The sequence below is a fragment of the Fomitopsis serialis genome (genome assembly GCF_022376445.1).
Source record: "Fomitopsis serialis strain Sig1Antser10 chromosome Unknown B0H18scaffold_3, whole genome shotgun sequence".
NCBI classification, from domain to species: domain Eukaryota; kingdom Fungi; phylum Basidiomycota; class Agaricomycetes; order Polyporales; family Fomitopsidaceae; genus Fomitopsis; species Fomitopsis serialis.
Genome location: NW_025954963.1, coordinates 1562103 through 1574507, shown reverse-complemented (window position 1 = coordinate 1574507; position 12405 = coordinate 1562103). Strand labels below are relative to the sequence as shown.

Below are 12405 nucleotides of genomic sequence, written 5' to 3'. Positions count from 1 at the left end.
TGATGTTGAGTCGTTGACCCCACGAGCAGCAACTCGCAGTGAGTCGAGAGGCCTAGATCGACATTCTCGGAGTCCCCAACTCATAGACATCCGCGTGTTCCTACTACAGACGCACGAATACGCGCGCATGACGGCGAACTAGATACTGTATGATGTGAGCAGAACACAAAGCTTCAGGATCCTCGGTTGGTTAGACAGGCCTCGTGCGAGCGAGAGGGCGGAGGGATACGACTCCAGCGATTTGAATGCGATCAACCGTGCATCTCGACTCCGGAGTACTGTCGTAACAATCGTAAGTATGCGCTGGTTCGCTTCGAACAGCTTCCTTCCGAGTTGTGGTGGTTTTCTGCACAGCATGTTTGCACGGCAGCGCATAAGTATGAAGCAAGAGGGAGGCGGTAAGAAGCTGGCAAGAGGTGGCCACTAGCCTGGTACTGGCAAGAGGTGCCAAGGGCGTGCCTAGGCGTGTACGGGTGCTGGAGGGTCGCGTGACGGGATCTGCGCTGCAGGAGGTTCCCTGATTCGGCAAGTCAGACAGCTTAGCCGAGAGATTGAAGAGGGCCGCCAGCGGTGCGATGCGAGCGAGGCTCTGCTCTTCCCAGCCCGCACCTGCACTGCGACGGCCTGCTGTCCTGCTCGTCGCTGCTGCCCGTCATGCTCTCGTTCACGATTTACGCGTTGTGCTTCTTGCTCGCTGCCGTCCATGCCATTCCCCTGAGACGTGCGCTGGAGGAACGCGACGTGATCAGCCCACCTATAACGAGTCCTGATGCAAGCACGGTGTGGAATGTAGGCGAGACGGTGACGGTGACATGGTATGTGGCTTGTGCTGCCCTTCGAGTGTGTGCTGACTTTCGGCGGTGTCGCGTTGCAGGGACTTGTCTGCCCTGCCGTCCGACGTCAACGTTACTGGAGTCACTGGGAAGTTGGTACTGGGTTACGATACTTGGAATAGTGAGAACCTCATGCTCGGTGAGTACCAACGCGTTCAGAATCTACACGCAGCAGAGCGTTGACATTAATGACGCACTCAGATACCCCGCTTGCGCAGAAGTTCCTGCTAAGCGCTGGCCAGGTCTCGTTCGCAGTACCTTCTGTACCGACGCGCAACAACTACATCGTGGATCGTGGGTCTTATTATATCGATGATATCGCATACACTCACATCATTGCTATCAGTGTTCGGTGACTCCGGAAACATCAGCCCGAACTTCACCATCATCGGCACCTCGGACGCTTCGAGCGCTGCTTCGACAGCGGCTGCATCCACTTCCGTAGCTGGTATGTCCTTCCTCCCTCCATCCCGCTCTTCTCTTCACAGCTCGCTGCCCCAGTCTCTGCAACGACCTCTGAGTCCGTCTCCGTGACCGTAACGACCGAACTATCGACAACCGTGACGACCGTCCCATCGCAGACAGACACTGTCTCGTCTGCCGATACGCCGTCCAGCACCCCGAGCACCGTATCCTCTGCATCCCCCTCATCTCCCACTTCTGTGCCGTCTGTGTCGACTGCATCTGCTGCATCCTCAGCTCCTATTTCGTCGAGCTCGGTCTCTGCTGCCAGCGATGCCAGCGGCAACACTAGCGGCGCGCTGTCACTCATGCATGCAAGTCCCTTCCAGCCATTGCTAACGGTCGCCATCGCAATCCTGTCGCTCGTCATGCTCTGATGAAGCTATGTCCGACGCGATGCACCCTCGGTCGAGGCCGGATCAAGGAAGACATGTATATGCTCATGATGTAGGAGGAGGTATGATGACAGGTGGTTATGGATCTACGCTACGTCCTATTTCGAATGGTCCGCGTTCCGGGATACCCTCGGACTTTATGCGTCTGCGTCATGTTGACTGTCTGAACGCTGTTCGTTCGCGTGTAGTTATGTTTGCGCCCCATGTACTGTGACGTTTTACGATTCTTACGTCAATATGTTCCTTTTCCTGCTTTCCTACCATGCGGCCGTCGGTCTGAAGGATGAATGGCCCATCCGGTCCGGGCTTGGTATCAAGACCTGCAAGACAAGTGCAGTATATAATACTGTTCGGTCTGGCCAAGGCTAACAACGATTCTGACAACTTGAAGCGTACATGCCAATGCGCGATGTACGGGTCCTGTTGTAGACATTCAGGTCGGTGTGCAGCATATCCTCTACGATGTCCACTGGGCAGCGCTCGGCCCTGTGATCACTTTATCAATGAACAATTTCGACTCAGAAGTCGATGCAAAAGTCATCATGACCATCACACGAAAGACACTTTCTTTTCAGGTTTTCATTGTATTTCTGCATCTACGTCTATACGCCAACATACTTTTTGATCTGCTACAATACTCTCCCATCTTGGGGAGAGGTGCTAAGGGCAGAGTGAACACCGCTACACAAGGATTATGCTACAATCACACCCCCTGCGGCGAGACTCTATGTCGTCCGCGCCAACGGAGGGCCTATAGATAAATGTGCGCTGGCCTAGACCGGCGAGGGTGCGCCGCGTCCCCCAGGGAGCGGCGGGTGTATTAAGACAACAGACCGGAGAGCCGTAAGGAATGGTAGAGCGAATGAGGGACGTCTATGTCGTGGTGAGGAGCGAGGGTGGGGGCTGACGTCGGGTGACGCCAGCGGGGGTCGGTCGGCTGGGCCGCTTAGGGCTTCCAGTCCTTGGACATGAAGTGCCAGGAGAGGCTGAGGACGCCCTCCCCGAGGTCGGCACCGAGAGCCTGGAAGAGCGAAGGGCTCAGGTCTGTGCGGAGCTGTTAGCAACCGGTATGAAGCGGCGAGAGATATACATACCAATGGCAGTCGCGTCACATCCCATGCACTCGTCGCGAGTCTGGCCGTAGGCGACAGCGCCGTTGGCAGTGTTCTCGATACGCATGTACTAAGGGCGAAGTCAGTTTGAGCGGCACTGGGACGTGACTCTGGGCGACTAACCTGGTTGCAGTTACCGCCGTTGTTGTAGATCTCGTGAGAGATGGCGACGATGTAAGAGCTGTCGATGTCGTTGTACCCGCAGGCACCGAGACCGACTTCGTACCAAGTGCCCTGTGGGACGAGAACGTCAGTTTCAAGGCGAAATCGGAGGCCACAAAGACAAGACATACCCGGCCGGTGTGCGTGATACGCTTCTCGAGGGTGACAGTCTCGTTGGTCGCCACGGGCGAACCAGAGACGGAAGCGAGGATCGCGCAGAACGCGGTGGCGAGGACGGCGAAGCGAGACATCGTGTGTAAGGACGGTAAGGAGGTAGGGAGAACCTAAGGAAGGACGTTGCACAAGTGCAAGAGACCGGTGGTGCCAAAGACGATGAGACGAGCAGACCCGTTGGAGTGCAACCCTCTGCTAACTGGCCCTTTTATGCGCCGACGCTCTCCGCCCCCACATGTCGACGAGCAAAAAAAGCTGAAAGTCTCTCGAGCCCAGACCGGTTCGGCGAACGCGCGGTGAGTCGACCACAACAACCCCCAAAACCGGAGTAACCTGAGTGTACCCACAATCCGGGGTGTGTCTTCGGATCGTCAAAACGAATGCCCGTATGAGCAGGCACCGACGGCTCCCGGAGGTTTCTGGCCCTGAACACCTGTGTGGCTGTGTGTGCTCGCTCGGCCTTCCCGTGTAAGTATTTAAGCCGGCCGAGTCTTCCTATAGGCCGGCGGTCTTCGAGGTAATTGAGGGTTCAGGATCGCTCAGCCAATCGGAATGCTTGATCGAGACGGGCGGCCCGCCACCTCGATCTTGCTATTCATACGTAATCAACGTGCCCCGAAAGGCAATGGAATATGAGAACTTGAAACTCACTGGGAGGGAAATTTTTGGAGAGGCCCTTGAGGCCCTTGGCAATGGAATCATGTCTCGGCGAGCCGAGATTGGTGGCGACCTACAACCGAGTTTCGTTAAGGGAGCTGGGACTGTTGTTAATGGACTCGCCGCCCAAAAGCCTTCGAAGAGCATCCAGCGAAGATGCTCCTCATCGACGGTGGAGGATGTCGACCTGCAGAACTGATCGAGCGATAATACAGCATGAAACTGGCATGAAGACGCTCTCGGGTCTCGACCGAGAGCGTCAGGGACAACATTGCATCCATAAGCGTATGTACGTGCGGCTCGAGGTAACATAAGTATTCAAGCTGCTGGCAGAGGCCGGAGGGTAAGTGCCGCAACGAAAGCCGGGCCTATACCCTCGACGTCACCGTGCCCAGCAATCTGCAAAAATAAGCAGCAAGAGCACGCCGGAGACAGGAACATCCAGTGGCCAGACATGAGGATGCCTCTGTTCGTCACATGACAGCCTCGACTCGTTCAGGCACTAGCTTGCAGGTGGCGGTGCGCTTTATGCCGCCGAAACTAGTACCCGAATGTTTGGCCCACCCAGGCATTGGAAAACATGTCGAATCCCTTGGGAAGACAGTTCAAGCACCGTCCATTGTACCCTCGAGGCAGCAAACTGAACAAAGTCGAGTGCGCCGTGGGGATCCATCGACAGCAGTACCAGTGATGGGATGGAGACGATGACCCGGACAGAAGCGAGGTTTGGAGTCAGTCTTGTCGTCGGAAGACTTCGAAGTTCGAGACCGGTTCTCTGTGTGGTGCATCTCTACGCATCACAGCAAGCGAAGTCGCAGGAGGGCATTGCTATAGCGAAAATGCAACACTCACCTTAGCTGGAGCTCTGGACACAGACACGTCTGCGATCATCCACACGCAGTAGGTGTAGCATTCGATTCGTGAGCGCCGTGGATATGCTGGAAGTTCGACGAGTCCGAGTCTAGACCCGTTTGGTTGGTAGTAGCGTCTGCAGGCGGTCCAATTGACCTGCGACTCACCCGTCAAACCTGAGACAGTCCACATGCATCACGTCGATGTATGTATCGAGGCCCATCACAAACCTCTCCAGAGACATCCGCGACTCACGATCGTCGGCGCCGCAATTAGGGCTGCTTGCCAGTGTGCGGCCTGCAAACCTGTTTGTGAGCAGATATTTGAGATATTTGTCGGGCTAGCAATTCGTTGAACTGTTCATTGTCGTGCTCAAGCCAGCCATAGCCAAGAGTTCTGGTCTGGTTCAACCGTGACAAGGTATTACACAAAGTACATAGGACACTGCCAAGTCACGGTCGTGTCATGATCTTCGAATCTCGATGACTTCGGGGCGCCCGAGATCTCAAGATCACGATGCCGAGTGTGGCACTGCTGCCACCGAGACACCTTCAAGTTGTTGTTCGCACTGACCGCCGCGACTACGTTGACTGTTCATCCCTGTAGATCAGCGATTGCATCGCCTGAAACCACTAGCGGAGTCTCTTTCTCAACGTTGGCCCGAGCTCACCTTCACGGAACGCCGCAGGCTTGACTCGTTTGCTTGCCAGAAGCCGTTACATTGAATCTTGCGTAAGTTGAGAGATTGCATCTTGATGACCCAGCCCGGACCATGACTACCTATCGGAATCACAGATAATTCAACCATGAGCAGCGGTCAGACCTACGGAAAAGAACTGCCGGTACAGCGACGACCAGCTAGCAATGCAGGACCGGGTAGCTGACATCCATTCAGGACCAGGTGGATCGCTTGGTCGCTCTGACCGATGTACAGCTTGAGCTACTCGCCGATGTAGGTGTCGAGGCCATCTTGATCTACATCTGACATTGATGATACGATACCGTGGTACTGTGCAGGTTCGCGAGATGCATAAGGAACGTGTTGCTCTTGAACGTGAATACGCGACAAAGCTACAAGCCCTCGCCCGCAAGGCCGCGGAAAAGAAGAGCAAGAAAGATGCTGCACTCGTTGTTGGCACCGAGCCGACCAAGACCTGGGGAGAAGACGTCTTGCAGAGAAGGTACATTGAATGCTCTCGATAACGTCGATAGCTCAACGATCGGCGAACGTAGCACTCTCCACAACGCCTATGCGCAGCTCATCTCTTCTATGATGGATTCGGCGCAGGCTCACAATGGTCTTGCGGATTCGCTGACGGCGCAAGTCATAGAGGCTCTGAAAGTGACAGAGCGGCGGCAGGAGGAAGCCAAGAAGAAACAAGAACAGCACTTCTCGAAGCTCCTATCCGAGAGGGATCGCGTGTATACCGATCGCATCAAGGTATGTGAGCCTGACTTAGTAGTGGAAACGCAAGCTCATGATCCACACTTTTAGAGCAAACAAAAGGTTGTGCATTAATCTTGTTGACCACCTCGCCCTATCGCTCATGACTGACGCAGTACGACGAAGATTGCAGCGAGGTAGAAAGCTACCGCCAAAAGCAGGTGTGTCCAGACACTTTAAGCTTTGTTAATCCCAGTCTCAGCAGCCGTGCGAAGGGTCGCGCGGATGACCGACACGCCGACCGTGCAGCGAAGCAATTTGAATCGCAGCAGGTCGATATGCAGAACAGCAAGAAGTGGGGACCTCGACTATCTGATCACGAACTACGGCTCACTTTCGACAATCAGTGTTTATCTCATCTCGACATCGACATCTAACAGACTTAAGGACAAATTCTACGACGAGGATCTACCCAGCCTAGAAGACGTATGTTGTTTCAATATACACTTTCGTATCACCGCTCATATTCCCGTGTCTTGTAGCAATTTCGTGAGTCGGCCCAACGACTCATTGACTATCAGCGGTCATCACTCAGAGGTCTTGCCAGAAACCCTGCAGGCACAATTACTCGAGAGATTTGTGGTCATCATGGTGCAAGCGCAGTCACTGCAGAAGAGCCATCTCGATACCCTGCGCACTCACATAGACGGCGTGGAGAGTAGATTGGCAGCCGTCAACCCACAAGCCGATCAGGAGCTCTTCATCGAGCATAACATTCGTCCGTTCACGAAGCCTGGTGATTGGAGCTTCGAGCCATGTACCGTTCACTATGATACCGTAAGTCTACCGATAGGCTTCGAAAGAGCTGGCTCACAACGAATGTCGATCCTGTAGGCAGACATGGTCGTCGAGCCTGCACCCAAAGTGTACCTACAGAACAGACTGACGAAATGTCGGAGTAAGTTGGACGAGCTGCGACCGGTGATCACCTCCAAACGTAAGTCTCAGCGCGAGATTCTCGACTTTTCTTCATTAGTCATGCCGGTACTCAATATGACTCCTGGATAGGCAAAGAAATGGAGTCGTTTGCCAGAATGATGGCTAACAACGTGGGAATCGACAAAGCAGCGAACCGAGAAGAAGCAACAGATGTAAGTATCTCTCGGGGAATAGTCCCTGCTTGTGCAGTGTGCCCGCAATTTGACGTCAGTGCTGAACTTCTTGTAGAGCTATCTTGAAGCGCATCACCAACTCACATTTTACTTGTCGTCAGAGTACATGTTACTCGCCGAAATCGATGTGATATCGGCGGCACTGAGCGGTACGTCACGCACTGACCGATGCACTCGACTCGCTTATTTGGTCTGTCTGTCATCGCTGTGTAGGTGATGAAGGCGAACAGAAGCTGCACGCCTTCAAGAGCACTTCCTTCTCCATTCCAACTCCGTGCGCCTACTGCAAGGTGGGTGTTCCCGGCGTCTGTCTCGCTGCCGGCAACGTAACGAATTCAACTTCGTTGAATATGATCGCAGTCTTCTATCTGGGGCCTCAGCAAGCAAGGAAAGACATGCAAAGCATGCGGCATTTCAGTCCATGCGAAATGCGAGTTGAAGGTTCGATTGCTCGTGCACATGTGTATGCTCTGTGTCTTCACCTCGACGTTTCGGCTATGTAGGTTCCTGCCGATTGTGCGGGATCCAAAGGCGCCGTGCGGTCGAGTGCCGCGTCTACCATGTCACGTTCTTCTACAATGTCCTCCACAACATCGAAGAGCGGCAGTCAAGGTCAGTCTCAGTGACTGAACAGTTATCGAAGACTGATTCACGTTTCGACTGATCAGGCATGACACCATCTCCGTCCTCCTTTGCGCCTAGAGACTCGGTCATCCGTGAGGCACTTCCAAGCGCGCAGGTTGTCTACAGTTTTACGCCCACCTCGCCGTTCGAACTAGTTGTGACAGGTTGGTCCGGACAGTTCGGCAAAGCGACAGACGCTGACACGCACCCTTAGCCGGAACCACCGTGCAAGTTCTTGAGGAAGATGACGGATCCGGCTGGGTCAAGGTAGCGGACGAACTCGGGGGCAAAGGGCTAGTCCCAGCGGCGTACGTACAAGTCATCGAGTCTTCAAGCTCAAGTGCGACGCCGAGACCGCCGCCGGTGCCTCCTGCTACCTCTCGTCCGCAGGTCAAAGGAAAATCCGGTACGTTTCCCTTCTATGTGCTGATTGAACCGGTTAACGACTGATGCGGTCGTAGTGCGGGGCGTCTACGCGTACCAATCGCAAGGCCCGGACGAGCTAAACGTGCAAGAGGGCGGCCTAATCGAACTGACCGGAGGACCGAGAGGAGGGATGAACTACGCAGATGGCTGGTGGGAGGGTACGTCTCCGCGGTCGGATACCCCTTGTTAGTTAGACTGACAAGCATACCTGCCCGTAGGCGTGGATTCCGCCGGAAGGAAGGGTATCTTCCCAAGTAACTACGTAAGTTTGCCTCTTCTATCCGGGCGTGATCTTGTTCATGCGGCATTTTCAGGTGGAACTCGCACAATAAGAAAGTTGTCGATGTTTGTGAGATTGTTTAGACTGAACCTGAATCTGTATGCCTTTGACTGTTGACACGGCCTGTGGCTGTGGGTACATGGTTAGTCATCTTCCAGCTTGAATGCCTCAGGGAGAATGCGTACTTCTTCTGAGAACGTGGCATGTCCAGGAGAGGTATTTGGCTACGTCTTCTTTTGTGGTTCTAAGGGTCTGGGTTCGGTGGTTGTACATGCTTTCCGCATCCACGTAGTCAATGGCCTAGGCGCACACTGAGAGTTTTGTGGTGAACCGTTGCTTCGTGTCAGACTCGTTAACGGCTGAAACTATGTCTCTAAGACTTGAATCCAATGCAATGAATGATACGTGATAATCAGCTGATAAATTGGCACGCAGGCTCGTAGGTGGCTTGATGAATCAGATGCGGGATGAGAGTTTGGATGGGTTGGTCATGGGCGCCCCAGACAATTGTAGACGACAACATACCCCCACAAATCATCCCTCAGACGGCTGCCAAGAATACTAAAGTGCGGATATGACCGCAGATTCAGATATGAATCCGCGGTCATGTAGACTTAGGAGGTACACTCGAGTACGACGACATCCGAGGCTTCGCCCGCCAGGTACCGCGCAATATTGGGGTGCTTGCAAAAGAAGGTTTGTTGTGTTGCGGCAAAGCATCGGAGTCCGTCATCGACGCAATTTACTTCGGAGCCCGACTGCGCTTACTGAGAGGTATAAAGGTTCATCCTTTGGAGGATTCCCTGTCGACAGTCCGCTTCAAGTTCCTGCTCTCACTGTGTATCAACTGACCCCCAGCCTGGGCTATCAATGCAGCCAAGGAAGTTTGCAAAGTAGTGGTAAGCATAATGCACACATACACCATGAAAACTTCACAATGTACCGCCATCAAGGTGGTAGACAGCGCACAAGAAGATGGAAGAATCGAGGATGCACTGGCATACTAGCATACAGTATTGATATTACATCGTTGTCACACTCGAAGTTCGCTGATGATTCGTGGAGCAGCTTTCCTACCCAACACGCCTCGGTTCCTTGAGGATTGTCGTCTGCAGCCGTACACCGCAAATAGCGAGTTGCCTGAGACTTGTTCGAGTTCGGACAAGCTGAGAACTGTGCTATTTGTGATGGATGACTGCGACGACCATCCTGAGGAGCCAAAGCGTACTCACCAGCTAATCTAATCCTTCGGATGTTCAGAAATCAATCTTCGTATTGAACTTCCTATTTTTCTTATCCTATACACATCTCAATGCATGCCAGGAGGCCACTGCCAATAATAAACTACCACCGGGGTCACTTTACCAGTTTTGAACTAGCAAAACGTTTAGCACGTAAAGCCGTACACAGCATCATGCTGTGAAGTAAATGTGGGCAGTGAACGAGCTGCACGAAGTTCGGGAAGCAAGCGCTCGGCGTTTGGGAGAGGGCAGTTACCATTTACGGCTCTCGGGGAGCATCCTAAGCGCCGACACTGGTGGCGGGGACCAAACGATCGACAACATGCGGTACGCGTCTCGACTCTTCAGCCACCCTTCCGTCCCAAAGCTCGCTCCGTTTACCGCGCTATCTTCTCATTACTGCTCGCCTCGTTGGAATCTACACTTGAACTTCGGGAGAGACAGGTGGAAGCAGGAGCATGTCTCGAATACGAGAAGTATGGGCACCGAATCTCGAGCAAGAGATGAATAACATCCGCGACCTCATTGACAAGTATCCCTACGTCGCAATGGTCTATATCCGTCTCGTCGCTCTTCGAGGGCATTCCAGTGCTTACGATCTCATAGGACACCGAGTTTCCTGGCGTTGTCGCGCGTCCGATTGGCTCGTTCAAGACATCGTCCGACTACCACTACCAGACCATGCGGTGTAACGTCGACCTACTCAAGATCATCCAGGTCGGTCTCACTCTGGCAGATGAGGATGGGGGCTACCCGCAGGACGTCTCGACATGGCAGTTCAACTTCCACTTCAGCGTGAAGTGAGGATCCCCTTTCTTAGTGACTCTGTCCCGGCGCGTTGATTACGTAACGTGCAGCGACGACATGTACGCTCCCGAGTCGATAGAGCTGCTGCAGAAGTCTGGCATCGACCTTCAACGACACGAAGAAATGGGCATCGAGCCCAATGACTTCGCCGAGTTGATGATCACGTCGGGCCTCGTGCTCACGCCAGAAACGAAGTGGATATCCTTCCACAGGTATGTACCCCGTGCGCGGGTCCCCGCGTTGCCAACATGCTTACATGGTGTCCTCCCGAAGCGGATACGACTTTGGCTACTTTGTCAAGCTCCTCACTGCCGAATCATTACCCACGACCGAAGAGATGTTCTTCGACGTCCTGCGAACATGGTTCCCAACAATATACGACATAAAGTTTGTCATGCGAGCATGTAAGGTGCTGAAGGGCGGCCTACAAGATGTTGCAGACGACCTTGGGGTAAGGGTTTGATCCACCTCGCACCAGGCTCTATTCTGCCTCTCGACACCTTACCAACCCATCCACACTGCAGGTCATGCGAATAGGTCCCTCCCATCAAGCAGGCTCCGACTCGCTTCTCACCGCATCCACTTTCTTCAAAATGCGCGAGCTCTACTTCAGCGACTACATCGACGACGCGGAGTACAACCACAAGCTCTACGGGCTCGGGCAGACCTTCATCGCGAACGGCATCGGCGAGCCCATGCGCGGGACCGCCGCGACTATCGCCGAGCGCGAGGACCGCACCGGCGTCGCACGCGAGCACAACCAGACGCCCGGCCCCGCACAGAACCATAACGTCGCCGCCGTCGCGATGGGCCTTGGCTCGATGAGTACTCCGGCGTTGGCGTCGACGCTGCCTACGCCATTACCTCCAGGAACGCCGTACGGCGCTATGGGCGCGAATGGGCATTATATGCGGACGGCGATTGGCGTTGGCGGTGGGAGGTAGGGTGGATGCAGGCGTAGGAGGAGAACAGGTGTTGCGGCTGTACGGACTGTTTCCTAGCTGTTGTAGTTTATTGAGTATAGTGTTTGTTCCGCCTCTCTGGCTATGTGCGGCGTCTAAGCATCAAGGGCCCGTTTAGTAACGCCGTTAGGGTTGGCCCCACAGGTTGGCGTCGGTATGGGCGGTCAATGTAGCTGAGCGCGTTTAGCGACGAAAGGCTTGGTTAGTTAGCCGTTGAATGGGGCGCCCCGAGCGACGTGGATGCGTCTATCTCGGTTCCGGAAGCCATGCGCCTTACGCCAATTCGGCCAGGACCACGCGCGAGGGCGACTGAACGTGGATACGCCTGCAGCGTTTTCGGACCATACCGCTGTCTGCGCAAATGGTGGCGCTCCCTCCGCAATGAAGGCTTCTGCAGGTTCCGTTCAGGGGTATATGGGCGAATGCGATAGTTTGGCAATTCTCCCTCCCGGAATTTGATGCACGATGGGTCCGTAGCCAAGCCAGATAGAGCAACAGTGCCCAGATCAACGTACCCTAGAAAGGTTGGCAGGCAGTTCTATCGTTCGGCCGCCATAAATCGAGAGTTTTGACATTGGCAACTTGTTATTGCTGCCACATTTGCCATTCAGTGCGACGGTAACGCCTCGGCCTATCGCGGATCGCAAGTAGAGAGGACTTCGTCAAGCAGCAAGAAGAAGCTCCGGCTGCTGATGCCGGGAGCCGTTCCGGGTTTCCTGACCAGCGTTCGTATACAGGTTCCCAGACTAACAGCCCCGGATAGGCAGCGGTCTTCTTGCGACGCCCGCGTCGCATTGTTTCGGCATGTTCTGGGTCCGCGAGGGCCTGGTGTCTTTGACACTGTTCCGGGGACCATCATGGG

General features: G+C 54.3%; 4 protein-coding genes across 4 annotated transcripts; 3 read left to right on the top strand and 1 right to left on the bottom strand.

The window, feature by feature from the left end:
- Positions 1-654: 654 nt before the first annotated feature.
- Positions 655-1367, top strand: B0H18DRAFT_868458 (uncharacterized protein; the record flags this gene model as incomplete). The annotated part of the gene is made up of 4 exons (XM_048039943.1): positions 655-815; positions 875-972; positions 1035-1127; positions 1180-1367. 4 exons carry the CDS (start codon positions 655-657, stop codon positions 1365-1367), a joined length of 540 nt encoding a protein of 179 aa, XP_047900018.1.
- A 1269-nt stretch (positions 1368-2636) lies between these two features.
- On the bottom strand, positions 2637-3215 carry B0H18DRAFT_868208 (RlpA-like double-psi beta-barrel-protein domain-containing protein-containing protein; the record flags this gene model as incomplete). Its single annotated transcript, XM_048039923.1, has 4 exons — positions 2637-2734; positions 2785-2872; positions 2926-3036; positions 3096-3215. The coding sequence occupies 4 exons, from the start codon at positions 3213-3215 to the stop codon at positions 2637-2639; spliced, it is 417 nt and encodes a 138-aa protein (XP_047900017.1).
- A 1981-nt stretch (positions 3216-5196) lies between these two features.
- Positions 5197-8664, top strand: B0H18DRAFT_974885 (uncharacterized protein). Its single transcript, XM_048044032.1, has 22 exons — positions 5197-5379; positions 5443-5489; positions 5543-5599; positions 5665-5828; positions 5881-6088; positions 6143-6154; positions 6208-6252; positions 6307-6386; positions 6439-6517; positions 6574-6580; positions 6639-6868; positions 6926-7028; positions 7100-7182; positions 7259-7352; positions 7417-7493; positions 7564-7644; positions 7707-7815; positions 7872-7991; positions 8042-8233; positions 8289-8411; positions 8472-8515; positions 8568-8664. Exons 2-22 carry the CDS (start codon positions 5454-5456, stop codon positions 8583-8585), a joined length of 1962 nt encoding a protein of 653 aa, XP_047900016.1. The 5' UTR covers positions 5197-5379; positions 5443-5453; the 3' UTR covers positions 8586-8664.
- A 1450-nt stretch (positions 8665-10114) lies between these two features.
- Positions 10115-11622, top strand: B0H18DRAFT_974866 (CAF1-domain-containing protein). The gene is made up of 5 exons (XM_048044031.1): positions 10115-10325; positions 10381-10574; positions 10632-10793; positions 10855-11032; positions 11106-11622. Exons 1-5 carry the CDS (start codon positions 10233-10235, stop codon positions 11523-11525), a joined length of 1047 nt encoding a protein of 348 aa, XP_047900015.1. The 5' UTR covers positions 10115-10232; the 3' UTR covers positions 11526-11622.
- Positions 11623-12405: the final 783 nt, after the last annotated feature.